At 46.6% G+C, this 27894-nt stretch overlaps 2 protein-coding genes and 1 long non-coding RNA gene across 6 annotated transcripts in view; 1 reads left to right on the top strand and 2 right to left on the bottom strand.

Annotated features, from left to right (window-relative positions):
• Window positions 1–27894, top strand: part of NECAB1 (N-terminal EF-hand calcium binding protein 1) — a 114075-nt gene that overhangs the window by 15427 nt on the left and 70754 nt on the right. For both annotated transcript variants that reach the window (XM_006127493.5, XM_014575687.4), the window contains exon 3: window positions 26639–26747. In XM_006127493.5, the coding sequence (XP_006127555.1) occupies window positions 26639–26747 (109 nt within the window). The remainder of the gene's footprint in view (window positions 1–26638; window positions 26748–27894) is intronic.
• Window positions 3092–5773, bottom strand: LOC142826707 (uncharacterized). The gene is made up of 3 exons (XR_012900914.2): window positions 5534–5773; window positions 4281–4421; window positions 3092–3581 (listed from the first exon to the last, which is right to left on the bottom strand). It is a non-coding gene; the product is annotated as an uncharacterized LOC142826707 (long non-coding RNA).
• Window positions 8920–27894, bottom strand: part of C2H8orf88 (chromosome 2 C8orf88 homolog) — a 127316-nt gene continuing 108341 nt past the window's right edge. For all 3 annotated transcript variants that reach the window (XM_075920416.2, XM_075920413.2, XM_075920412.2), the window contains one exon: window positions 8920–9106. In XM_075920416.2, the coding sequence (XP_075776531.1) occupies window positions 9084–9106 (23 nt within the window). In that variant the 3' untranslated portion in view covers window positions 8920–9083. The remainder of the gene's footprint in view (window positions 9107–27894) is intronic.

Below are 27894 nucleotides of genomic sequence, written 5' to 3'. Positions count from 1 at the left end.
CACAGTCTGAATGCCAAATGCCTAGTGGAAAAAGCCTGCAGACACAATATAAAATATTATAATGCCAAGAAAACATACACAGAGACACACAAATACCCCTCACTCTAATCGAACTTACTGTCTGATTTTTAAAAAAAAATGCTGTAAGATCTGGTTTGGTTTTGTTTTTCAAAATATTATCTTTTAGCCAGTAACTTAATTGGAATTTGCTAAAACTTACATTCCGATGGGATTATTTCCACATTGGTATATTTCCATTCCATGGATGATGCATTCCAATTTCAGGAACTCAGTTGTCAGTCAACTTTTTAAATATGCATTAGAAAGACTGTTAAATAATCTTAAAATAAAATCACTATCATCATAACAAAAAATGATTAAAGACTTGGAATGGCTACCATATGAAGAGAGATTAAAAAGACTGGGACTTTTCAGCTTATAAAAGAGAAGACTAAGGGGATATGATAGAGGTCTAATAAAGTCATGATATGACTGGTGTGCACAAACTGAATAAGGAAATTTGATGTACTTGTTCACATAAGAACTAGGGGTCACCAAATGAAATTAATAGGTAGCAGGTTTAAAACAAAAAAAAGGAAGTATTTCTTCATGCAACACTTGTCCACCTGTGGAACTCCTTGCCAGAAGACATTGTGAAGACCAGGACTTTCACAGGATACAAAAAAGAACTTGATGAATTCATGGAAGACAGATCCATCAATGCTTATTAGCCAGGATGGGTAGAAATAATGTTCCTAGACTCTTTCTGTCAAAGGCTGGGAATGAGTGACAGGAGAGGGATCACTTAATGATCACCTGTTTTGTTTATTCCTTCTTAGGCTACATCTAGAGTGCAAGCTTCTTTCGGAATAAGCTTTTCCAGAAGAGATCTTTCAGAAAAGCTTATTTCAAAATAGCGCGCCCACACACAAAAAGCACAACGAAATAGCGATTTGCTATTTCAAAGGATTGGACGCTATCTCACATTTAACGCTATCCGGAACCAGTTCAGCCAGGGCATTAGATCAGCAGTTGCTTCTGGTTGCTGTTGCCTAAGGCTATCTGAGACATGTGCTTAAAGGGACCCCATTGGACAGCCATTTCTCAGCTTCTTCTGCTTGCTTGCCTACTTCTCTGAAGGACAGCAAAGCATTTGGAGTTCGTGCTCTGGTCACCCTGCCTTTGGACACCACAGCACACTCCTGGCCATGGAGCCGATGCTGCCTCTCAGCATGCGATGGCCCCACACTGCCATGCTGCAGTTTCTGCAGCAGTTTCTGCAGGCTGCCTTCATGGTCCTGCAAGAACTCAACTCTGAGCTCATCATTGAGACCCTCTGCCTGTGTGCAGGAGCAAGGCCCTTGGAGAGAAGGTTCTGGCTGGAAGCTGGACACCGGTCCCAAATGGTGGGACCAGCTGGTTATGGAGCAGTGGGACGACCAGCAGTGGCTCCATAACTTCCATATGAGGAAGGCCACTTTCATGGAGCTGTGTGCCTGCCTCGTCCATGCCCTCTGTCGATGGATCACCTACATGCAACCCGCCATCCCCCCTGGAGAAGCGGTTTGCCATCGCTGTCTGGAAGCTTGCCACCCCAGGCAGTTACCGGTCTGTGGGCAACCAGTTCGGTGTGGGAAAGTCCACCATTGGGGCCCTCCTCATGGAGGTAAGGCACTCTTGAGCTGCAGTCCATGGCAGGGAGGGAGTACTGGAAAGGGGGACCCTAGGGAAAATGGAGGGTTGCGGGTGTGGGGGATGCCCCATCCTCAGGGGGTTCTGCAGTCCCACAGCCCTGCAGGGGGCAGCGGCCTCATAAGGAGTAGCTCCTGGGGTGTGTGTTGGGGGGAGGATTGGGAGATGAGGGACCTCCCAAGGGCTCAGGCACCCCCTTTGATTCTGTTTTGTGTGTCTCCTTCTGCAGGTTGTAAGGGCCATCAACTCCATCCTGCTGTGCAGGGTCATCCGCCTGGGAGACCTAGACCCCATCATGGCTGGATTTGCTGCCCTAGGCTTCCCCACCTGCAGGGGGAAGGGGCATAGATGGAACCCACATCCCCATCCAGGCCCCAGAACATCGAGCCGCCCAGTACACTAATAGGAAGGGCTATTTTTCTATGGTCCTGCAGGCCCTGGTCAACCACCATGGACAGTTTACAGACATTTTTGTCGGGTGGTCGGAGAGGGTGCACAATAGCCACGTGTTTAGAAACTCCAGATTCTACCAGAAGCTGCAGGCTGGCACATTCTTCCCCCAGTGTGACTTCAGGGTCAGGGACATGCAGATGCCACTGTCGGGGCCAGATTAAAGCAGGGGGTTCGCTGGGCAGCTGCCTGGGGCACCAATCTATGGGGGCACCTGATAGCAGCTGTAAGGGGTGTTGCACACCCAGGGTTGGGGGCCACATGGCACCCCACCCCTTAAAGCTGCCATCAGGTGCCATGAACCCAGGCTTGGGCCACGCACCCGATTGCAGCTGTGCCGCACACAGGGGGGCGGGGCCGCGCATGCTCCATGCGCCTGGGGGTGGAGCCACCTATGAATCGTGCGCCTGCTGCCCGAGGCACAGGAATGGCTCGAGCCAGCCCTGGCCACTGTGCATTGTGGGGTACACAGCCTACCCCCTCATGCCATGGCTGATGAAGCCCTACAGCAGCCATGTGGACTTGAGCAGGGACCATTTCAATGCCTACGTGGGCAGGGGCCGCATCCAGGCCAAATGCACCTTCAGCCACTTGAAGGTGAGGTTCAGGTGCCTTCTGACCCGCCTCGATGTGAGGGAGCACAACATTCCCTAGGTGATCTCGGCCTGTTGTGTTCTCCACGACTTTGTGGAGAGCAAGGGAGAGGCCTTCCTACCATGATGAGGAGCAGAGGACAGCCGTGAGGGACAGGCCTTTCAGCAGCTGTGCAGAACTGCCATCCACCAGGCCCATCAGGTGGAGGTGCACATCCGAGAGGCCCTGAGGGAGTTTCTCTGAAGGACCCCAGTAACTTTCCCCAGTATAGGGGCCTCTGCCTTGCCCCTTTCCCACAACATCCTCGCCCTTCCCCTCTTCCCTCCACATTCAATAGAAACAACACTTTGTGTTAAAAAAAAGTTGTATTTTTTATAATAAAAGTAACTGGGAAGAGGGGGGCTGAGAACCTAGATATGGGGAGGCAGGAGGGAGGTGAGAACCTTGGAAGGGGGAGGTGAGGCTCAGAGCTGGGGCTGAGAGTGGTGTGTGGTGCAGCTGGAAGTTCCACCTTGAGTCTGGGGACCTCGGGAGTGGGAGGGGTCCAGGGAGAACAGGGGGATAGGCAGGAGGGCAGCTGGAGCGGGGTCAGGAATGGCAGGGGAACAGGGACAGGAGCAGGAGCTGAGTATACCATAATCTCCCAGAGGCTGGCACACATGTGGCCCTGCAGCACCAGCTTGGTCCACATTTAGGCCTGCCATAGTCTGGGATGATAGACATTCTGGGCCAGGGTCTGCTGCATGTCCTGGAGGATGGTCGTGTGCTCCTGGTCCCTCCAGATCCCTGGGGTCAGGTGTCTGGTTCGCCTGTTGGTGATCACCCCTCAGTCATGGCTAGTCTGGCTGTGGAGGATAGAGAGAGGTACTCAGTCAACCATTCACACAGTGTCCTTGAGGCCTTCCCCTCCACTGTGAGCTTGCCCTCCTCTGTGAGCAACAGTTCTCAGGGCAGAGGATGGTGATGTTCCAGGAGCGAGGCCATGTGTGGTCTGAACAGCGGGCCTTGCCTCACAGGGACCCAGAGGTGCCCAGGGGACCATGCTTTCCGCCTCCCCCATCCAATGGATGGGCAGGCAAGAGAAGTGTCCAGCTACACTGGGATCCCATGGGCAGAAGAGGGGCCTTGAGCAGCCTGGGCTTCCATCGGGGCCGCACACACACCTGCACCTGGCAACGCTGTCTCCGGGAGCGGGTGATGCCTCGAGCATGCAGGTATGCCCATGTGCTATGTGCAGCACTCCTCAGTCTGTGTGAGGGCACGCATGTGCTCTTGCCCCTAGCCTCCTTCCAGCGGTGGCTGGTGGTGGGAAGGCTTCCCCCCCCCCGGGGTTCAGAAATGTATGTGGCCTCCCCAGAGACTGTGAGCAGGAGCCTGAGGCTGCTCTGGGGCTGCCTCCTGGGGCTGTGTGGCACGGATTGGTGCTGCATGTACATGGACTGCAGCGCGAGGGCCAAGCCAAGAAAGCCAAGCAACGATTGCACTCCAGCCTCTCAGCACCCACCACCCTCACCCTATGTGTGTGAAAAACTAAGAGCACTCACCTGATGATCCCTCCCTGGCCTTGGAGTATGCCTGGAAGACATCCAGGCCCTGGGGTACTGGCTCCAGGCTGATGGTGACAGTGCTGGCTGTCTCTTCCTCCTCCTCCAGCTGGTCATCCTCCTCCTCGTGGGCTGAGACCCCTGGGCAGGCAACGACAGGTATCTCTATCCCCGAGTCCACAACCAGGAGTGGGGAACGGGCTGCATTGCCCCTCAGGATGTGGTGGAGCTCATTGAAGCAGGGGCAAGAGTGGTGTTCTGCCCCAGAGCAAAAGCTGCATTCCTTGGCCCTGGCATATCCCTGCCAGAGCTCTTTGACCTAGCTCTGCACCTGCTACAGAGTCCTGGGGTGGTAGCCCCTTGTGGCCAGGGCCTTGGCCATCCGGCCGTAGATGTCAGCGTTCCTGTGTCTGGAGCGGATAGCCTGGAGGTTTCCTCTTCACCCCATACCTCTAGGAGGGCCAGGATCTCTGCTCCAGACCAGGATGGTGCACATCTTTTTCTGCCCTTGGCAGGCTTCTGGGAACCCTATGTATGCTCCCTGGGATGGGCAGGAGGGTCTTGGGGGACTTGAGACTGGGCCATGGGTGCCCAGAAGTGTGGAAGTGTCACCTGCACGAGGTGAGGTGCAGTTCCCAGGGCCAGCTTCCTGCCACAAGCCTTGTCCCAGGTGCCTGCAGCTTTAAGAGCTACCAGGAGACAGGAACTAAAGAGTTGGGATGAGTATGGATGAAGTGGCCAGCAGGGAACCTGCGTTATTTCCCGAAGGCCTCTTTTTTCGATAGAATGCCCTCTTCCATGTCCACACATACCTTTTCCAAAACAGCTTTTTTTGGAAAAGGCACTGTACCTTGTAGAGTGAGGTATACTGCCATGTTGTGGGGGCTCCCCCACCCCGCACTGCTCGGCCCTGGTGTCGGGCAGTACGCTCCCAGGCCCGGAGGCCTAGTTCCGCCCAACCGCAGGCCCTGAGGCCTAGTTCAAGTTCAAAGCAGGCCCTGCGTCCTAGTCCAGCACAAACGCAGGCCCTGAGGCCTAGTCCATGCTCTGGGTGGATGGGGTAGGGGGGTCCGGGCCCTCCCTCTCCACCAGGCCCCAACCTAGGGCCCTATTAGGGGTGGGTGGTTCCCACCACTGGCTCAGTGGGGAGTCCTCCCCGAAATGCACCAAGCCCACCGGGGGGTGGGGGGGGTTCCCTGCCCCTTGCCCTGGGTTGCTTCCTACCCCAGCCCCATAGCTGACGGAGACCCCACCTGCAGACACTGGGCTGGCAGCGGCCGTGATGTTGGCAGGTCTGGCATCTGGGGCAGCAGCGAAGGGGTTGTCCACCTCGGCGGGGCAGGTGGCCCTCCGGGGTCGGCGTTGCGAGCAGGCTCAGCTTGGGGCTGGTAGCGGCAACGGCGGCAGTCCCAGCGGCTCTTGCTCCGGTGGCAGGTCTGGCTGTGGCTCTGGAGGTTGGGCAGGAGTTCCTCCCTCCCCGGCGGCCAGCCCTAACTGAGCTGTTTCTCTGGCCTTTATACCCGGCCTGAAGTTGGAGCATGCCCAGCACTGCTGCGGGGGAGGGGCTAGCACAGCCCAGCCGGCCAGCTGGCTTCCTCGTTGGCCAGTGCGGGGCTGGACCGCCCCGTCAAATGCCATCAGAAAAAGCCCTCCATTATTTTGACTTTTTGTCAAAGTAACGCAATTGCAGTGTGTGGAGGCAAGTATTGTTTTTCCAGAGTAACGGCTGTTATTCTGTAAAAATACTGCAGTATAGACATACTCTTAGGCACCTGCCATTGGCCACTGTTGGAAGACAGGCTACTGGGCTAAATGGACCTTTGGTCTGACCCAGTATGGCCATTCTTATGTTCTCATATCTTGTTTGATAATTTCATATACTCTCCTGCATTCAGAATTACCTTAAACTTTAGTAGAGTGGGTGAAATCCTGGCTCCAATGAAGTCAGTCACATGGACTGCAAGGACATCCTGATTTTACCCTAATTCCAACATAGTGCAAACAATGGTTTATCAAAAGTATACTGCCAAAGGACTCAGATAATTTTAATATAAGGAAAAAATCCAGAGTGATTGATAACTTGCAGCTCCCCCAGGCTCTGATGCTCCCCCAGCTGCTGTTCAACACTATTTCATGATTGACTCATAATGCATACACTAAGTTTTCATTCATAATTCATGTCATGCAATTTACATAGAGTAAATGAGCTTAACAATGGTACAATTCTATCACTGTTATGATCAAATATCTTGTAATAAGTTCCCCTAGATTTCATTCTCCAGAGAGCTGAATTCCATTTCCATGTTTAAAGGGTTTTTTTTTTATTTACAGATCAATTGCATGCAAAACATTGATTTTTACACGAGAAACTTCTGTGGGGCTGTGGCTTGTGCTAAATCATAGTTGTGATGATAGTGATTTACAAGTAAAATGTGTCTGAAGCACTCAGACAAATTCCTAACTTTAACAGTGGGCACTAGATGCACGAATCACTCGGTGACTTCGTATGGCCGATGGAATGCAGGAGGTCAGATCTCATGATTATAGTGGTCCCATAGGACCTAGATTCTGTTTATATACTGTAAGGCTATGTCTACATTGGCACCCTTTTCCGGAAAAGGGATGCTAATGAGACACTTCGGAATTGCAAATGCCGCGGGGGATTTAAATATCCCCTGCGGCATTTGCATGAACATGGCTGCCGCTTTTTTCCGGCTCGGGGTTTTGCCGGAGAAAAGCGCCAGTCTAGACGGGATCTTGTGGAAAATAAACCCTTTCCCGGAAGATCCCTTATTCCTACTTTCAAGTAGGATCAAGGGATCTTCCGGAAAAGGGTTTATTTTCCGCAAGATCCCGTCTAGACTGGCGCTTTTCTCCGGCAAAACCCCGAGCCGGAAAAAAGCGGCAGCCATGTTCATGCAAATGCCGCAGGGGATATTTAAATCCCCCGCGGCATTTGCAATTCCGAAGTGTCTCATTAGCATCCCTTTTCCGGAAAAGGGTGCCAATGTAGACAGCCTAAAGGCTTGAGGACAGAATAAACCTTATTGTCACACCCTGCCCAGTGAGAAGCCACTCACTGCCCCTGTTGGTCACGTATATTGTGAGGCTAACCCTGGAAGGTTTTGGCAAAGTGGAAGTTGCTGGGATTTCCACTGATGGACATCTTTTAACTGACCTCAGACATCCAGAGGCCAAGATGCAATTCAAGAAATGTACTTTGTAAGAACAGCTAGTGAGGAATATGGCTTATCTCTGAATGAGGGGAAATGAAATATGTATATGTTGACACACTGAACAAAAATAAATTGCAAGCAGACATCATAATTAATGGTCAAGCCCAAGAGGCAGTAGATTCATTGAATTACATATCCAGTAAACAAGGGGGTTTCTTAGAAACAGGAAGAATAGGAATGGATTTTTCAGCTATAGTCTTGCTGGGACTCTTTCTGAAACCTTTTACGCTTGGTTTATCCGGAGCCTCTCATCCCTTCAAGAGTAACACTTCATCCCATTCTTTGAGCTCCAAATTCAATTTGACACCAGCTCATCTTTCAGGTTCCTTTTATTAGTCATGAACCAGCTCTCAGCCTATGCTGGCCAGGCCCAGGATGTTTAGATACAAGGTGATAGTGTAATTCCAAATCACATCACATGCTACTAGCATCCATGCCACTTGAATTTATTTGGTTTAAACATTGTATGGATCACGTAAGGACCAACTGCTTTGCAGACTGTGTGAGGAATTCATCACTTATGTTTTCACCTCATCTATATTTCAAGTTCATCAGTTCAGCTTATTCCCACTTATCTCAAATAGCCTGAAAACACTATCTCCAGTGCACAGTCTGTCACACTTTGTTATTTACAGGTTAACCTTGCACTCAAATCAAGCTATAGGCAATTTTATTCACTTCCTACAAGATGTATGTCTACAAATCTATTCTACAGAAATTTGGAAAAACCACATCATCTCAAAAACATATGAACGTTTCATTGGTGAAAAGCTTAATTTTGTCCATAGCAATTTTTGGATGTAAAACATAGGAAAATTGTGTTGCTATCAGGAAGAAAATTGAAGCTTTTGAGATGTGGTGCTGGCGAAGATTGTTGAGTATCTGCTGGGCAGAAAAGTCGAAGGAATGCTTATAGTAGAAATATTTGTGAAGAGAAACAGATCCTGATATCAGAAAGCAATAGGCACAAACTTACATGCTTTGTTCACATCAGATATAGAGATAGAAATAATCTCAAAGTTATAAAGGAAGGAATAGCAGCTGGACATCATAGTAGAGGACAGTCATTAAAGAGAGGGATATATGATACACAGCAGATGACTGGGAGGTCAGCCGCAGAGCGCTCATGGCTAGGAAAGAAACACAAAGGATTCCAAAAATTCTGCTACAATGAATACATGGATTTTACTTACTTAAAGCCTGAAAATCTATAAATCATTCTACAAGAAAACTATTATTCTAGTAGGGGAGTAGGAGCCAGAGCTTTTGAGTTCTCTTTCCAGCTAAGTCTCTGACATATTGTGTGATCTTGGGTCTGCTTATGCTTGTGAAATGAGCATACTAGTTCTTGATATATCCAGAACTCCACTCTACTAAATAACAGTGCATTTGCCAGGCTGGTTAAGGATCTGTATCTTTTTTATTTCTAGTGCCTTTAATGTAAGACCAAAAATTATTATTCTGTAGCACATTCAGATTCATTACTTGACATCTCCTCTGCATTCTTCATCAATGTATTTTCAGTTGATGTGCTGTCTGCAATTCTTCACACTTCACATTTTTTCTTTCATATCTTTGCATCCCAGCCAGCTTCCCATTGAGTAAAATCAAGAAAAAATAAGAGACAAAGAAAATAATTTCAAATCACTGAAGCTGTCCATGCCACATTTGAATCCATGATAATTCTATGCCCAGAATGCCTCTCCAACAAATGAATGAAAAGAGGCAGGCCAATTTAGTACAAACCTCATGCCGAGCTGGGATATGGAAGTGTGTTTTAGCACACACAGTCCCTAATCTGGATGGCCAAGAAGTCATGTTGATTGCCTCTGCAAGGGCAAATTGCATAGCAGACTCAAAGGATGGGTCAGGTCTAATTATGGGCCTGTATTTAAGCTGGATTTCAAGTTACATTCAGTTCCGCCATAAAAGTGAACGTGGTCTGAACTTGACATGGCCAGATTTTCAAAGGTATTTAGATGCCTAAAGATACAGATAAGCATCTAATGGGATTTTCAATAGCACTTAAGCAAAACTCACTGAAATTAGCAGGAGCCTAAATAACTTTGGTTATAAAGCAGAAAGACGTGTTTAGTTAGGATTTTTAAAATTTCATACACTGTACCATATAGATTAATGCTCTTCAGGGCTACAGACACGTGTCAGTAGTTTCATTCTCTTCCATCTTGTTCTTTAGCCCAATTAACTCATTTAACATTAATTTAGGAACCCCAGCTTTTCAATGAAAGCTTTTAAGATCATTGTGGCAGCTGGCTCACTTTTCTGCATTCATAAGCTGCTGGCTTCCACCCAAGCAAGGCTCCCTATCTTTAGATACCCTGTATGACAGTGAATGCTGCCTCCTTATCCCAGGGGGGCCTAAAGCTGAGAAAGGTTAAGAGCTGCAGCTTAAAGGCTGAGGTGGGTAATTGTTGCTTTGTGCTTTATCCTTTTTCAGTGCTTCATAATCCTCCTTTTTACATTTTTTGAAGTGCTGAGAAACAAAATTTAAAGATGTAAGCCTACATCTACAGCCCCACCCCCATGGAGAGGGGAGAAGACAGGGCTGCGTGCTGAGCACTCCCCAGCCTTCCCAGAGCACCAGGGAGGGAAAGAGAGGCGAGGGGGCACAGCACACCTCCCAGAGCACCACGGAAGGGGAGGAGGTCTCATGGTTCCAGCCTCCCTGGCCAGGAGCATGGAAAGGATGGGTGCTGGGGACAGCAACACTTTGCCCCCAGAACACCTACAGTGGGCATTCTGGGGGTAGAATATGGGCGTGGCTGTGCCTGGTGGTTTGAGAAGGCAAAGCCTTCCCCTGCCTAAGCCACCAGACACCTATGGATGGCGCTTTTCAAAAACTATTTCCCCAATATGCAAATTGAAATGGAATTGCACTGTTCAGATAAGTTTTACTACATTAGGACCATAGAAATATAGTAGTTCTTATATCCTTCACAACACAATTAGTCAGAAATGGTAGTGCTAGCCTTACTTACTAGCTACTTCATACTGTATATGTGGGAGCTAACTAGGAGGAGCTCTTACTTTAGGTCAGGGGCTTTCATATATTTTTCTCCATGGTGTGCTGGATAGTGGCCATTATCATAACAAGTTTTCCATCGCCTAGCTTCACATGAGGAAGTTTCTCCCCACTACTGAAAATCTGCCTGTAATCAGGTGTACTCATCACGCATTCATGCTCATGTGACCAGGTGCAAAATTGCAGGGGTTTTCCATTTTCTATGACCTCTGGCTGAGACGCGTATCGTCCAAACCCCTCCTTGGTAAGGTGCAGTCCAAAGTCCTACAGAATCCACATAGCCTCTAGGCCCCACCATTTCCTGACTTCTCCCATTTCTTGTGGCTTCAGTGCTTCAGCCTGAGCCCACACAAGTAAACTACAATTTTATAGCCCGCCAGACCAAGCCTCACCAGCTTGGGCTAGATGGCCAGGGTCTGCTGACCATGGGTGTTTTATTGCAGTGTATAGGTACCTTTTGTCTGACAGGTAACTAACTAATTACCACTCAGATAGAATGAATAGTTCAACTAGCCTTTAACCCTCTCTCAACCCTGAGGGGGTTTCCCATTTCCTTTGTGGAAACTATAGGGCTACGTCTACACTAGTAGCTTCTTGCACAAGAACTCTTTTGCAGAAGAGTTCTTGTGCAAAAACTCTTCCACAAGAGAGCGTCTACACTGGCATGTGTTTTTGTGCAAGAGATGTGTTTTTGCGCAAGAGCATCCATGCCACTGTAGACTCTCTCTTCCACAAGAAAGCTTTGATGGCCATTTTCACCATAGGGACTTCTTGCGCAAGAAATTCACGTTGCCTGTCTACACTGCTCTCTTGTGGAAGAGCTCTTGTGCAAGAGGGCTTATTCCTCATGGGGAGAGGAATAACTCTTCTGGAAGAAGCCTTGTTTTACAATGCGCTATTGTAAATTTACTTCTGGAAGAACGCTCATGCAGTGTAGACAGCCAGCAAGTTTTTGTGGAAGAACGGCTGTTCTTCCGCAAGAAGCTGCCAGTGTAGACATACCTTAGTTGTATGAAGTTGTCCCTTGTAGAGAACAGAAATGAGATTGGACTCCCTTGGGATAAGTATTGTTTGAGTATAGTTAGATAGTTTCTGAGCTAAAGTGCTTACTTTCCAAGTGGAGAAGACAAACACAGAGAAGGGGAACTGTTTTGGTTGCTCCCTTCTGCCATGTGATCCATACCTTTCTGTGCCTTTTGCACATCTCGAGTTCACCATAGCTCCCTTTTACTGAGTACGTACACCTGTCAATATCTCAATTGGAGAAAAACATTTGGATGCACCATAGGCCCCACGCTTAGGTGCATATATTTATGTACTTTAACCACAGGGATTGTCTTGGAGCTCCAGAGAACAATATAGCTCCCCTGCATATGTATATATATATCCCATATTGGCGCCTCTAACTGATGAAGTAACTTACTGGCAACAGGTCTCCTAGGCTCTAATTTTGGTAGGAACAGTACTTCAAAGGGGCTTTGCAGCATGGAGCAGGGGATCAGCTGGAGCTCCAGATGATCCCGGACTCCATTGCAGCACAAACCCACTGAAATACCACCATAGCATTTCAAAGGGGAGGTGCTGTTCCGACACTTCAAAGGGGCTTTGCAACAGTGGAATTGGGGATCAGCTGGATTCACTGTTAAGTGATTATGCTACAGTCAAAAATGATATTTATAAAGAAAAGCTTGTTCACAGAGCACCTCATTTGATAGTTACACTGGGTATTTAGTGCCAAATGTATTTAGATTTCTCAAGCAGCTGTTTATGGCAGTTGTGTTACAGAAGATTGCATGTCCAAAGCAAAATAGTATGTCACCTTGGTTTCTTCGCTTGTCACTTTTGACATTTTATTTAGACTTTAAGGGTGGTTATCTGCAGCTGTGATCTGTCTCTTCATGTCAGACACACTGAAGAACAAGCCTCCAAATGCTTAGCTGAGACAGAAATTCAATTTGCCCAGTTTTTAATCTGTGCAGAACTTGTGGGGTTGTGAGTTCCATTTAGAAGATGCCGCTGAAGCCCAACCCCCAACACAGGGAAGGGAAGAGTGTGTGCACCCCAGCATCCCTGGAGCAGCAGGGAGGGAAGAAGATGCACAGCCCCAAACCTCACGCCCCCAGGAGTGGTGGGGAGGGAAGAGGCCATATTGCCCGAGCTGACCTAAGCCTCCCTGGAAGCAGAAGGGAGGGATGAGGACCCACAGCCCAAGCTGGTCCAGGCCTCCTCAGCCCCAGGAGCAATGGGGAGGAAGGAGGCCACATGCACGCCCTCCCCCGCCACCAAGGGGAAGGAAAAAGTGCGCATGCTCCAGCATCCCCAGAGCAGTGGGAAGGGAAGAGGATGCACAGCCCCAATCCTCCCACCCCAGGAGCAGTGGCGAGGGAGGAGGCCATGTGGCTCCAGACTTCCCAGCCCCAGAACAGTGGAAAGGGAAGCGGCCATGTGGCCTGAGCCAGCCTAAGCCTTCCTGCCCCCAGAAACAGCAGGGAGGGAGGAGGCTACGTGTACGTCTACTGTCGCAGCAGGACTGGTAATGTTAGTAGTGATAAAAACAAGTTGAGGAGTGCAAAAAAATCCTTTAATACTATTAATGCTACTCCCTGGGAACATGCATTTAAATATGTATTTAACTGCATATTCCTGTACTATTTTTCCAGAAGACCTCTGCCTCATTATAGGAAGTCCCCAAATTATAAACAGGTTGTGTTCCAAAAGTTAATTTGTAAGTTGGTTGTTTGGAACTCAGAATACATTTTCACGTGCACACAATGTTATAAATGCTAGTTAGGTTCCCAGGCAAGCCCACAAAAACCTATTTAACCTTAATGTAGCTAAAATACTGTTATATTTCAATGAAAAATAGTATAATTTTTTTAACCTTGAATGCTGGTACTTGAGGAAAGACAGGTTTAATTAGAGGAGGGTGAGAAGGTAGGTGGAGATTCTGAAGGGGATTTCTGAGCATTCCCCAGACACCATCTCCCACCTCCCTCAGCCTCACACAGGGTCTGTGTCATCTCCTGCTGCCAGTCCCATACCAAGCTACCCCAGCCCACGTGGGCTGCACCCTCCAGTAAGTGGTGCAAGTGCAGGACAGAGGACTCCAAAGGAGCAGCGAGCAGCTGTCAGTTGGCAACTGAAGAGAAGTGACATTTTCCTCTCACAGCACCACTTCTCTCCAGCTGCTGGCTGTGTTACTGCCCTCTGCTCCTCTCAAATCCTCCGATCAGCTCTTGTGCTGCTCACCACCGCCTGCTCCGCTGAGGCTCCAGATGAGCTTTTGTTTGTATGTGTGGATGTTTGTAAGGCAGATGTTTGTAATTCCAAGTATGCCTGGATTCAGGCCACCCCCACTTCCTTTTCTGCACTTGAGGTGTCATAAGTGAATCAAAACATTGCTAGAAAACAAATAGACAAGTGAACTCAAACTTTCATAAGCACCTCAAAATTTGTGTGACGCTACGTCTACACTGCAGGCTTATTGCGCAAGAACTTTTTGTGGAAGAGATCTTCCGCAAAAAATTCTTGAGCAAGAGCGTGTCCTCTGCCATGTGCTTTTGCGCAAGAGAGCATCCACACTGCACGGATGCTCTTGCACAAGAAAGCTCTGATGGGCCTTCTATGAAAGGGCATCAGAGCACCTGTGCTTTTTTCCAAAAGGGGTTTCCTGCACAAGAAACCCCTGTTGTTTGTCCGCACATGCCTTTTTGTGCTAGAGCTCTTGCACAAAAAGGCGTATTCCTTGTAGAAAGAAGAACAACTCTTGCACAAAAAGCCCTGTCTTCTGATGAACTACTGTACTTTTTCTTGTGCAAAAACACACTTGTAGTGTGGACGCGCCACGAGTTTTTGCGCAAAAACTCTTCAGTGTAGATGTAGCCGGAATGATTTATACAATCTCAGCTTCAAGAATTTTGTTATTACAGCCAATTGGTTCAGGTTGCATAAATTCACAGTGATGTCAATTTTTTCAGCCTACTGAGTCAACCTCACAGTTTCCCCCATAAGAATTCAGAGTATCATAGGTTTCCTTCCTACAAATACCCAGCATGTTCTCTCCCTTCTTTGTTCTCCACAGCATTCACAAGTGCCTCTTGTAAGAGAATGCTATGGCTTGCCTATTTATTTCCTTGGCTTTGTTTATGCCTTGTTAGTGCTCTGATACACAAGGCCAAATTGAGCTTTGATCTGCCAGCAAAAACCTGGAGTAGCTCTATTGATTTGCATGGAGTTGTTATAGAGTTACACTGGTATAATTAATTAGAATATGACCCATTCACTTCTGCTGAAGCATGGCAGGGGAACAGCAGATTTGTTCTTCAATGTCCATAGCTCCCAGCAGAATTCCCATTGACTTCACTTGAGTCAGGATTTTGTCCATAACCATCTCTTTGGGGGAGAGGGTTACATCTACACTTAAGCCAAGACCATATTTGCCCTTCACATCATCTTCTTTGTCTACAGAAACTTATCTAAAGCACTATCCAAGGTTCTAATCTATTCAAGTCACTTAACAGTCTATTGCTCTACTGTACTCCTTTCCAAGTATTCCTTCTCTCAAAGCTTGGACCATTGCCCATATGACTATTTCTTCACTCAATTAGTTTGATACAGATTAATAGGAAATTTTTTGCCATACTTACTGATACTTGTATCACTTCTATCCTGAGCAGCCCAACACACTAGGCTCTCGCATTTTAAATTTAAGTTTGTAGCTCAGTTGCTGCATTCACTGAGCAATTTCTACATTGATTTACATGTTATATATACAAACCGTCTAAGAAAAGTCAGGTTTATGGTGTTCACTGCTTTTGTACTCTCTGCAAGAAAAATTGAGTCAGGTTTGTAAGGCAAGATACTCGCTTTGTCGATATTGAAATTAATCCTGCACATGTGTTTTTCCTAGTCTGTCTCTAACAAGCATTTTTGATTGTACAGCCAACGTTGTGGTATTTCACAGTCTTCAATATTTGAAGGTTTCACTAGGACAGTGTATTACAAATTCCTTTTTTTGAAACTGCCCTTTTTCAAAGAGCATAGAGAAAATAACAGATTGCTATTGTCTCCGGAGAGAGCGACACATCATAAGCTGGATCTATTCTTTAACACAATAGCTTACAATGATTACATATGCAAAACTCATTGAAAAAACTGTAACTTAAATAAAAGCCTAAATGAAATGGGTCTGTAAAAGAAGGTGCAATATCCAACTTGCTCCTAAAGCAGTTCATAGGATTTAGTCAAAATCTACCATCTTCCTGGGCTTCTTTCATTAACTTAAATGACAAAACAAACTGAACAGCTTAAATATTCTCCTGAGTTTGTCTATTCCTAGAGATTTTCCTTGAAGGACCCTGTCTTCCCCTCCCATTAATTTTGTCATCTCAGTGAGGCTCAAATAAAAAAGCCTTTGATGCTCATGGGCTTGAGCTGAGTGGACTGTAATGGGTGTGTGTATGCTGCCAATATGACAGAAAGGAATAAATAAGCATCTTTAAAAAAGGTGAGGGAAAAATACCTGTCACAACAGAAACTGTCAGTGCGGCTGAGCACCATTAAGGAAGTAGGCCTTTAGAAAAAAGGCTTGGGCCATGGTAGAGGGCTTTATTCCCAGGGAGATGCACACACTTTTGACTTGGGCCCCAGGTTGAAGAGCATGGCTGGTGAATATTCTAGAATTATTAGGCCAGTTGCTGTTGTGTTCTTTAGAGAAGCAGGGAAATGCTGCTGGGGATAAGACTCTGCAAAGATTAGATATTTTATTTGTATTACAATAGAACCTAGAATCCCTAAGTGGGATTAATAGATTCAAAAGCCAGAAGAGACACTGTGATTATCTAATCTGACCGCCTGTACAACACATAAGGTTGCCAGGTGTCCGGTTTTGAACTGTACAGTCCAATATTTGAGCTTTCTTTTCGGGAAACAAATTGAGAAAATATAAATGTCCGGTATTTTCTAAATAAGATGTAATGTATATTGTGATGTAACGTCAAGTGTGTCCGGTATTTTTGTTGGAACTATCTGGCAATCCTGACAACATGGGCCATAGAACGTCTCCAAAATAATTCCCAGAGCATCTCTTTTAGAAAAACATCTCAATCTTGATCTAAATATTGTCAGAGATGGTGACTCTGTAAGTTGTTCCAATGGTTAATTATCTAAAAGTTCACATCTGCCCCTTCTTTCTCATCTCTCTCCAGCCACTGGTGATGTACATAGATCAGCACTCAGCCACTGATGAAGTGGTTATAAGCAGGAGGGAATACACAAATCATTACATTTATATGCTAATGACATTTTTGTTCTATTGAAGAGTCCACTCAAATCAATTCCATCATTTTTTACTGCAAAAATGTCAGCTACAGAGAACTGAGATTTTTGCATTAACTGGACTAAATCACAAGAAATGAATGTATCTAAAAGACCAGATCCTTCTCGGTTTCAGCATTTTTATTTCAAATATCCAAGGAAATAATTTGCTTACATATTAAGATTTGATCTAATCATCCCACAGTTATTTGTATAAATATGGACTACTAGCGGGAGTTAACCGGCATTGATCAGGAAAGTAGAGGAAAATTTTTTAGAAAAACAGTAGTCTAATATCATTTTTTGAATGGTAGAAAAGTTGCACTGAGTTCTATCGGGATTAAAATATATATAAAAACAGTATAAAACCACCAATTTTACATGTTATCAAAAACTTTATTGTAAACTATATTTTTTGTTTAATTATTCTTAACAAATATGTAAAAAAATTTTCCACTTCCAACTCTGGAATGCACAACATAGAGTTGCCAATGTGAAAAGCAAGATGTCTCCAAATCAATTCCAACTACTTTAAGTGACTGTCCTTGCACTTTGTCAGTATACATTGTTGAAATATAAGTTGACAGTTGATATAACTGAAATGAGGAGGGGGAAGGGAGCCGCGTGCCTACCACCGGAGCCCAAGCCCACCCTCTGCTTCCTTGTCCCTCTGCTGGCCTAAGTGAGTGACTGGCCCCGCTGCTTCTCCCGGGAAGCCGTTTCTCCCCACACTGCCAAGCTCTGTGCAGCCCCAGGGAGAGGCGTCAGCCTCTCCTCTCTTCCCTCCCACAGTACCGTAAAACCTTCTTCTGGATGAAAGGTTATCCCATGCAAAGTTTGGTTGCGGTAGCTCTTATAGTGCCCAAGTTATTAGCGCACAAACTTACAAACATTCTCCTTTATATATTAGATATGCAAAGAAAAATTTCCAAGGGTGTAAAGAAGTGGCACAGCCCCCACTACCTTTATTAGGGAGAAGCAGCATAGTCAAAGTCTGTGTCTAGACTGGCAAGTTCTTCCACAAAAGCAATTGCTTTTGCACAAAAACTTGCCAGCTGTCTACACTGGCCGCTTGATTTTGTGCAAAAGCACTGACGTTCTACTGTCCGAAATCAGTGCTTCTTGCGCAAATGCTTTGACGTTCCCGTTCGGGCAAAAGCCCTTTTCTGGAAATGTTTTTGCACAAGAGGGCCAGTGTAGGCAGCTAAAAACTGTTTTGCGCAAAAAAGCCTGGAAGGCGAAAAAGGCAATCGGGGCTTTCTTGTGCAAAACCGTGACTAGATTGGCACGGATGCTTTTCCGCAAAAAGTGCTTTTGTGGAAAAGCATCTGTGCCAATCTAGACGCTCTTTTCCGCAAATGCTTTTAACGGAAAAACTTTTCCGTTAAAAGCATTTGCAGAAAATCATGCTAGTCTAGACGTAGCCAAAATGTATCTCTGCCTAAGAGTGATTTATGTCATTAGCCTATTGCCTTTCTAGGTCTCTCCCTCACTTTCTGCATGAATAAACAGGCTATCTGTGCAATTTACATGGGATACAAAACAACCTAATTTATTATAAAGTCTCTTAAAACTCCTGGGCAGCAGGAGGTATAGGGCTGCCATATTTGTATCTAGCATTCCAAATGCATTCTGTCGCAAGGTTGGTTCCCTCCTGTGGCTCTGTGTCCATATTGTCCCAGTCTGAGATTTAAAAGAACGTAGCTGTACCATCTAGGGATGTTAAAGTGCAGGGTTTTTGCATTTTTCAACAGTTAAACATTTATATTGGGCGGGGGGAGGGAGAGAGAGAAAGAGGTGGCTCCATGGGAGCCAGTGCCTGGCTCCACCTCCCCACTGCTGCCTTTGACACAGAGAAAAGAATGCATGAAGAGGGGGGCATGCAGCTCCAGCCTGCTCCCCCCCCCCCACACACTGCTGCCTCTGATGCTGTATCAGAGGCAGCAGCACAAGGGAGGGGTGCTTGCATGTAACTGTGAAGGTTAATCTATGAGTCCAGGCTTATTCATTAACTGTTTAAATATGTACACCAGCATTCCCACTAAGGTTTTCCATCCTTAGGTGGTGTCATGGGGATAACCTACCTCCTGGAACCTCCAGGAATTAGCTTGCTTGCCTCCCTCTAGGTCAGTGGTCCCCAACCTTTTTAGGTTGTCCGGCGCCAGGGGGCGTGGCCGTTTGCCCGCCGGGCGCCAGGGGGCGGGGACCGGGGGCGCCCCCCCATCCACGCGCCCGGGGGCGGGGCCCCACCTACCGCGCGCCCGGGGGCGGGGTCCCCCCATAGCTGCGTGCCCGGGGGCGGGGCCCCCTCTAAGGGCCGCGCGCCCGGGGCCGGCGCTCCCCGCCACCCCCTCCCTCCCGCCGAGTCCCGCGCGCCCGAGGCCGGCGCTCCTGCTCCTCCCCCCCCGCCGAGTGCCGCGCGCCCGAGGCCGGCGCTCCTGCTCCTCCCCCCCCGCCAAGTGCCGCGCGCCCGGGACCAGCGCTCCCCCCGCCGCGCGCCCGGGGCCGGCGCTCCCCCTGCCGCCTCCCGCCGAGTGCCGCGCGCCCGGCGCTCCCCCCGCAAGTGCCCATGCGCCATGTGCCCGGGGCCAGGCCAGCCCCGAGCACCTGGCGGGCGCATTGAAATGCGTGTTGGGGACCACTGCTCTAGGTAGTATCTGCCCATGTTCGTCTTGTCACTGCATCCTCTTCAGGACACTGCCTTCTGGCAGTGTCCACTCCAGTCTCTCTGCACCCCCTTCCAGGGGAGGGTGTTGTTTACTCCACTGCACTTTCCAGGGTCCTCCCCTCCCCAGGGGCCCCCAGTTCTTCTCCCAGGAAACACCCAGTTACTCTGCACCCACCTCACCTCAGTGACCCACTGTCAGTCTTTATCTAGCCCCTGCCTCAGGGACAAGCTGCAGTCCATAATGGCCACTCATCACTGGCAAAAGGGTGTGGGCCTGCTGCTCCTGCCTACCATAGCTGCCCCACACAGCCCCAGGCCTTGCTTCAAGCCCTGCAGCCTGGGAACTTGCCTGGCCAGAACCTCTTGTGCTCTGCCTTCCTTCCCCAGCACTGCTTTAGCTCCAACAAGCCTCTGCTTCCCTGACTGTCCAGAGCAACAGTCTATTCTCCCCTCTTCTGCCTTTCTGGAGTCTATTATATAGCCCCCAGCTGGGTCCTCATTAGTGAGGAATGCCTCAGCTGGGGCTTCACTGCAGCCCTTGCTCAGGGCAGGGGTTTTGCCCTTAAAGGGCCAGTGCAGGGCAAACGTCCTGTCACTGGTGGGTTGAATTTTCTTTTGCGTGGGTTGAAATTTCTTATGTGCAACATCAAAATTGAAGTAGTGTGTGGATGTGCACCCACCAGTACATACAAAAACCATAGATACAAATATATATTTTAAATAGTCTATAGGCATGGAAGAAAATATATTAAAAATAGGGATAATTAACAATGAGCAATGCTTATGATTATTTAATATGAAATCAAATAAAAAGAAAATTAACACTACCCTTGGCTGAAGTGGGTTGTGCCCACAAAAGCTCATGATACTATTTATATGTTTTTGTTAGTCTAAGGTGCTACAGGACCATTGTAGGTTTTTTTTAGTTACAGACTAAAATGGCTACCCCACCGAGATCTTAGAGTACATGTATCATCATGTTTCTAACAGACAGATGAATGTTTCAAAGATCTTGAAAATAAGGTTTCATCCTACTAAACAGCTAGCATGACACCTAGTACTTGCTGCTTCTGACTCAGAAGAGACAGAACTCTACCAGATAGCAAAATTCTGGCTTTAATGCTATACAGTTTACCATGTATTAATTAGTAACAGAGAATTTTAAAAAAATCTTTAAGATCAGAGTTTTACATATCTGCAACACTCAAAAAATCTGTTAAAAGGATTTTCTTTCTTACCTTAAGCCATTAATACAGGGGAGACACTCCAAGAATTTAGTAAGTGGTTGATGGCCACATTCTTCCATTATATTAGTGGAAGAGGTGTGGGGTTCTGGGATGGAGGTTGGGTGCAGAAGGGAGCTTGGGGTAAGGGTTTGGGGTGTGGGATCTGGGACGGAGTTTAGTGAAGTAGGGGATTCTGACCTGGAGCAATGGGCTGGGACAAGGAGGGGGGTACAGAGCTTGGGAGGGGGTTGTGACCTGGGGCAGGGCTACAGGAGGGGGTGCATGGATTTGGGCTGTGACAGGTATAGAAGATTGGGGTGCAAGGTCTGAGAAGGGTGTGTGACATGAGGAGAGGTGTAGGAGGGGATGCAGTGTCTGGGAAGCTATATGGGGGCTGGAGCAGGGGTGAAGAAGGTTTGGGTTACATGAGGTAGGAGAACAAAAGGGAGGACAGAGGGTTGGGGGAGGGAGGGAGAAGCTGGGGCGCCAGAAATAGGCTCTGGCTGGGAGACTTTATCTGGCTCCAAGCCAGCAGTCCAGCAGGTTTCTTAGCCAGGGTCCCTGCCTTCCAGCCCCTGTACGTGCTCAGGGGAGCTGCAAGAGCCATGTCTATTGCTCTAAACTGAATGCTGTGAGCCCGGGGGATGAGGGAGTGGGCACTTCACATGCTACCTGTCCTATAAACAGGCAGCTGCTATTGGTCGAAACCAGCAATGGGAGCTACTGGGGGTGGGTGAAGCGTGAGGAGCCTGCCTCCCCTTCCTCCAGGCTCTCAGTGTTCACAAACACACATGTTGCCCTGCACCCGGCTTTCAGGAGTGCCAAATGGGTGCGGGGAAGGCAGGGAGCCGACAGATGCCCTCGTGGCCAGATCTGGCCTGTAGATCAACTTTTGCCCATCCCTGGAGTAGAAGCTGGAGCAAGTTTCTCCATTTATAGCAGGCAGCAGCAGCAGTTGCTGCTGCTTCTGTTCCCACAAGAGGGTGAGTGCCCCACCCTCCCCTTCCCCAGGCAATCAAAGAGGTCTGTCTGTGTGTATCTGCATGCCTTTGACTAAGGGGTCAGCTGCCAGAGACTGCAGCTTGTTTTTCTCTTCTTTTTCAAGCAATTTTGCGGCAAAAGTCTTGGCTTGACAAAGCCCTGGCTGAGTTGATTTAGTTGGGATTGGTCCTGCCTTGGGCATGGGGCTGGACTTGATGACCTCCTGAGGTCTCTTCCAGCTCTATGATTCTATGAAAAGAGCATGGGGTACCCCAGGTGTGAGTTCAAGTGTTCACTACTCTTTTTTTACAGATAAAAAAAACACTTGATGGTGGCAGCAAATTTCCCAAAATCTGTGTATTAAGATTCTAAGGGGAAGTTTTTGTAACAAGTGCCTGTAAAGGCAAGGTTTGGAAGCTGTCTTGTGGACCCCCACCTTCTGCATTTGGAGTGTCAGAGTGGGGAACAGCCTTGACAGAGCCATTGTGGGCAAACTACAGACCATGGGCTGTATGCAGCCCATTGGGTTTCTGTGTGTGGCCCACGAGACATTTTGTTTACTGTTGCTCATATGCAGGGTTGCCTGATTTCACTTGTTTCTGTCCATGCAGTTATTTTCCTATCAGTATTGCTAAAGTGACACACATGTAAGGCAAGAGCACGTGAAGCGAGGTGCGTGCTGACTGCACACAGCATTGACTGAGAACTGTGCACTCCCTGGCTACGTCTAGGCTGGCCCCTTCTTCGGAACAGGCATGCTAATTTCGAACTTTGGAATAGGGAAATCCGCGGGGGATTTAAATATCCCCCGTGGGATTTAAATAAACATGGCCGCTGCTTTTTTTCCGGCTTGGGGAAAAGCCGGAAAAGAGCGTCCAGACTGGCGCGATCCTCCGGAATAAAGCCCTATTCCGGAGGATCTCTTATTCCTACTTGAAAGAGATCCTTGAAAGAGATCCTTGAAAGTAGGAATAAGAGATCCTCCGGAAAAGGGCTTTATTCTGGAGGATCGCGCCAGTCTGGACGCTCTTTTCCGGCTTTTCCCCAAGCCGGAAAAAAAGTGGCGGCCATGTTTATTTAAATCCCGCGGGGGATATTTAAATCCCCCGTGGATTTCCCTATTCCAAAGTTCGAAATTAGCATGCCCCTTCCGAAGAAGGGGCCAGTCTAGATGTAGCCCCTCTGCATTCAACCCAAGCACTGCTATGGTTCAATCAGCACAACCTGCACATTTTTGCTATGTAAGCACAGTTAGCAAAACTACCATCATCTGGGAGATTGTCTTGGTTAAAGCAATCTTGAGGCCCACTGAGATGGAGGATCACTCATGGCCCACTCATTAGCCTAGGTTGCCTATCAGTGCTTTAGAGGCCACCCCTCCTTTGAGAAATCATCCAATGTTCGCAGCTACATAAAATATCCTGAAATATCTTAAGACACTTACAGCAACTTCTCTTACTACTTCTCTTCTTCCCTTATGGACCAACCTGTGCTTCAGGATACAGGCCAACTCCATGCTTCAGATATTTTGGATGAAAAAAGGGTTAACAAAAATTAAAGATACAATACAAGATGGCAGACTGGCATCCTTCAATTACATATATAATAAATATCAGCCACTGCTGTCCCACAGTTCCTTCTTTCAGTGGCTATGTCACCGGTGCACAGGCTCGGTGCTCTGGAACAGCTCTGAATGAAATGCAGAGACCACCCTCTTCAGTGTAATAGCCCCTCAGGGCACTCGGGGCCTGGCTTCAGTGCTTCCTGGACTGAGATTGGAGCTTTCAGCACCCTTCTTCATGCTGTGAGCTCCCCGCAGTGAGTGCACCACCTGAGCAGGACACCTGGGAAAATTTTCTTCCCCGCCCCAAAAGACCATGCACCACAACTTCCAGTCAGCAGTGACTCTCAGCCAGCATTGTGAAACAAAAGAGTTTATTTGATATGTTCCCTCCAAGCTGTGCAGCCACACAGCAGCCTATTAAAACACCATGTAGATGCTCCAGGGCTATAATGGGAGAGAGAGGCCTCTGCTAGCAAGCTCCAACCCCAGCCCTGGCACGGACCTGCCAGGCCCAGGAGAGAGGCGCCCTTTCCCCAGCCCCAACCCAGCCCTGGAGCCTCCTGTGGCAGGGAGAAGCCCTCTCCTCACCCAGACTAGGTGCTGCTGATGAGAGAGAGAACTGGGGGGGGAGCCGACTCTCCCCACGATAGCCCTGGAGCAGCCTGCACTCCAAACCTCTATCCCCGGCAGAGCACACATCCAAACCAGAGCCCTCATCCCCACACCCCACAATCCTCTGCCCTAGCCCTGAGCCTCTCATCCCAGCCCTACCCCAGAGCCTGAATCCCTCCCCCCACCAGAATTCTGACTTCCCCATATCCCAACCCTTTGCCCCAGCCCTGACCCCCTTCTCACACTCTGAACTCCTCAGCCCTTCCCCACCACATAAATTTTGTTATGTGCATCAATATAGAGGTTGTGTGTCACACATTACTTCCATATTGGTGCACATAACAAAATTTGTTCCGCACATGTAGCATTTGTAACTAGATATTTGCATGCTCTGGGCAAAAACTTAATTATGCACCCTCTCTCCTTAGGTTAGCATGAGCTTCACTCTACTTTTGCATCTTATTATTTTTTACTTATTGCATCTTTGTGCCTCTGATTATGATGTGTCTGAGGCAAACACCCCACTTGCTCTGCCCTTGTTACGGCCCTCTGCATATGTGTGGGAAAAATTAGAGGGAACAGTGTTTATTAGTCATCTGGAACACAGTGTAGAACAGTTCCAATTAGCATAGAAAGCATGAAGTTACAGCAAAAAAAAAAACCTTAAAAAAAATGATCTTGTAGCATCTTAAAGACTAACAAAAATATATAGCTATATAGTATCATGAGCTTTCGTGGGCACAACCCACTTCCTGGCTCTCCTCCCAACTCCCAAACCAGGAGAAAGACCCACTTACAACAGACCAGTCAGGCAGTTGCTACTCATCCATCCTTCATGTGTTCCCCAGGCAAACCAGCCACCCTGGCTCACACTTCATCACTTTGTTCTCATTGTTAGCTGGCTCCGGCAGGGTGTGTGTGTGTATGTCAGTTGCTAAGTTACTAAATGTCTGCCCATTGTGTAGGTCCGTGGTGTCCATCTGAAACAGTAGTGACTACTGCTATAATGAACTAGCCACACTCAACTGGTCAAATAGCTACATTGTTCAAGACAACTAGCCACACTCAACTGGCCAAACAGCCACATGTGGCTAGTGTGTTGGACACCACGGGCTAGGTCTAGGAAAATGGATGGCAGTCACAACTGCCCCCTTTTCTCACATATATACTCTGTCCCTCTATCTAGGTAAACATGCAGCACATAGGGGAAACTAGGCATGCCCCTACAAAGCATTAAGAAACTTCCCAGTTCATCACAAGCTACACTCAAGAATTCATACAAGGGTAGGGGACAATTGGTCTGTTTCAACTCTCACCTCTAAAGAAAGATGCTAAGAAATATGGAATCAAAAGCTGCTTTGTGGGAATTGCTTTTAGGTCGCTTAATGCTTTGCATTATCCATTTAGTCACAGACAAAAATGGGAAAAGGAACTTATCCTCTGAAATCTCTTTTGAGGTAGGAAGGCTATCTGGCTCAATGGGAAGGATACTGAAAGTTCTTTAGTCTTGTGATTATTCCAGAACAAGCTATAAAAAGGTACTATAGGATCCAGAATACTTGCTCAAGGCTAGACTGACAACACACAGCAAACATAGGAGATGCAAAGAGCTACGTGGCAGCCTTTTATCTTTCTGGAAGGATGTATCACATCACACTGAAGTGACACCAGCTAGTCTAAAAAGTATGCACGCTACAAATTATGCATATCTGAGGTTTTCATCCACAAAATAAATTAGGGTGGAATCCAGATTTGATGGTTGGAAAATATTAGATAGGATGGGTTGACCAGAGATTGAGTCAAGGATGTTGTGTCATGTTAGTTCATGGAATGCTACAATTAAGTCCAAAGTAAAAAGCAGAGTAAACAGACTGCCAAATAATGCAGTAACAGTAGTATAACCAGAGAATTTGTTTCCCCTCGGGATTAATGCAATTCCTAATACCGTTCTTCTAACTATTCTCATGATATGGTAATTTTCTCAAATTTCATAAAACACCTCCGACACCTATAATTGACCATCAGTCATCAAAAGGTCAAGGTGCTAGTGGTGGTTTAGTCTTGTGTCAGAGAAGATAGATAATTATGAATGGACATGAGCTGGAAAAACATTTATTACTGTGTATTTTAGTTTGGAAAATGGAATTAACTCATATCCCAGCTGAGATTTTGTTCTAGTCCACACTAGTAAATTAGGTTGATTTAATTACATTGGTTGGGGTGTAAAAATCATCATTAGTTAAGCCGACCTAAATCCCCATACAGCTAGCACTAGGTTGCAGGAAGAATGATGAATTTGCAGTCCTAAATCAGCTGGACATTGCAATGCTGAGTGCAGCAATGTCTAATACCTTTAAAAATGCTGAAAAGAGCTAAATAATAGACTGGTGGGTAACCTTCTCTGGATGGCTTGAAACACTTGTGTTAAATTTTGCAGGGAATATTTAGTAAATACTATGTTACATTATTTGATCAATTCCTTTTCCATGTCTGCAAAGGTTGATCAGCAGATATACTACTGCTATTTATGCATTTAATTTAATACTCATTATGTGGTTTGAACATAATCTGTTACCAAGTTTCCAAATAAATTGAATCTAAATATCTAATCCTGTGGTTCTATTTTTTTTAAATTTCCTGTTCAGCTTACTTAAATTAAAGGAGACAGAAAACTGTATCTCTAGCTAATGATGATTTGATTTCTTGGCTTCAGATGATGGCAAACTGTCTTTTGAGGAATTCAAAGCATACTTTGCTGATGGAGTCCTGAGTGGAGAAGAATTGCACGAGCTTTTTCACACCATTGACACACACAATACTGAGTAAGTATCTGCAGCTTACAAGAAAGAGCTATGTTCTGTATTTGGGAAGAAGTTTAATTCTGGCAAAAAAAAGTTTAATTCTGTTTTTATACAAGAGTTATTTCAGGTAAATTATACTGTGAGGAGCAAAACTTCTCATGAGCTGATCAGTGACACATATTTAAGTGTACACATGTTTAGCCACCTTGAATATTTTAAATAGAAAGGCAGGGTAAAAATATTTAAATAAATAAATAAATAAAAAATAAATTAATAAATAAATAATAATAATAATAATAATAAAAGTGTCCAAACATGCAGAAATATAGTCTTGCAGAATGGGGTGTTGGCATCAAACACTGTGTATATCCTCCCACAAAGGCACAAACTCTATGGATCAATCCAGGATGACCCCAAAATTGGGCAGCTGTCTATTCCTGTTGTACACAAAAGCACAATTCAGCCAACTCTTAGGATTAGGGCCACTATATATAATAAGGTATGCATTTTTATATTCCATCTTCACCATGGCAAATCACACAGGACCATGGCCTCCTTGCCAACCAGATTAATTTCCAGCTCAGTGGCTTGGTTGTCTATTCAGTTTATGCCCATCACTGGCAATTTTATCATGTCATTTGTGTTTTTATCATGCTCACATGATTACTGGCTCTGTAACAGCATTCCTTGGTACACACACTTTGGAATTCATTGATCTTTTGTTCTAACTCCACTCTTTTTGAGTTATCACAGAGATGGTCTCAAATTTCTTTATAAGGCGAAGAAAAAAGTATATTTACTTTTCCCTGCTCTGAGCTCTCAAAAATGGCTAACAGGATTTTCAGTTTTCAAAAATCTTATTTCTGCACTGAAATAAACACAGAAAGTTTAAGACCAAAACAAGAAAGTTACAGATAAGAAAAATGGGATTACAAATCACCTTGCAACCTTAACGACTATACTTCTGGTACATTCTCCTATGCATCCATGTGGATGGCAGACAGGAAAATGCCAATGTTGTAAAGGTTAAGAAAAAACAATAATCATACATGACTTACTTTTTGGCTTTCTGACTTAAAATTTCAACCTTTACAATATGTAAACTGTTTTTTTAAAATGTAATTGATTCTTGGCCCTTGAACTATGACTCACTGAATCAAAGCATATG

This window comes from Pelodiscus sinensis, chromosome 2 (assembly GCF_052426305.1).
Source record: "Pelodiscus sinensis isolate ZL-2025 chromosome 2, ASM5242630v1, whole genome shotgun sequence".
NCBI lineage: Eukaryota > Metazoa > Chordata > Testudines > Trionychidae > Pelodiscus > Pelodiscus sinensis.
This window is presented reverse-complemented; position numbering and strand designations above follow the sequence as displayed.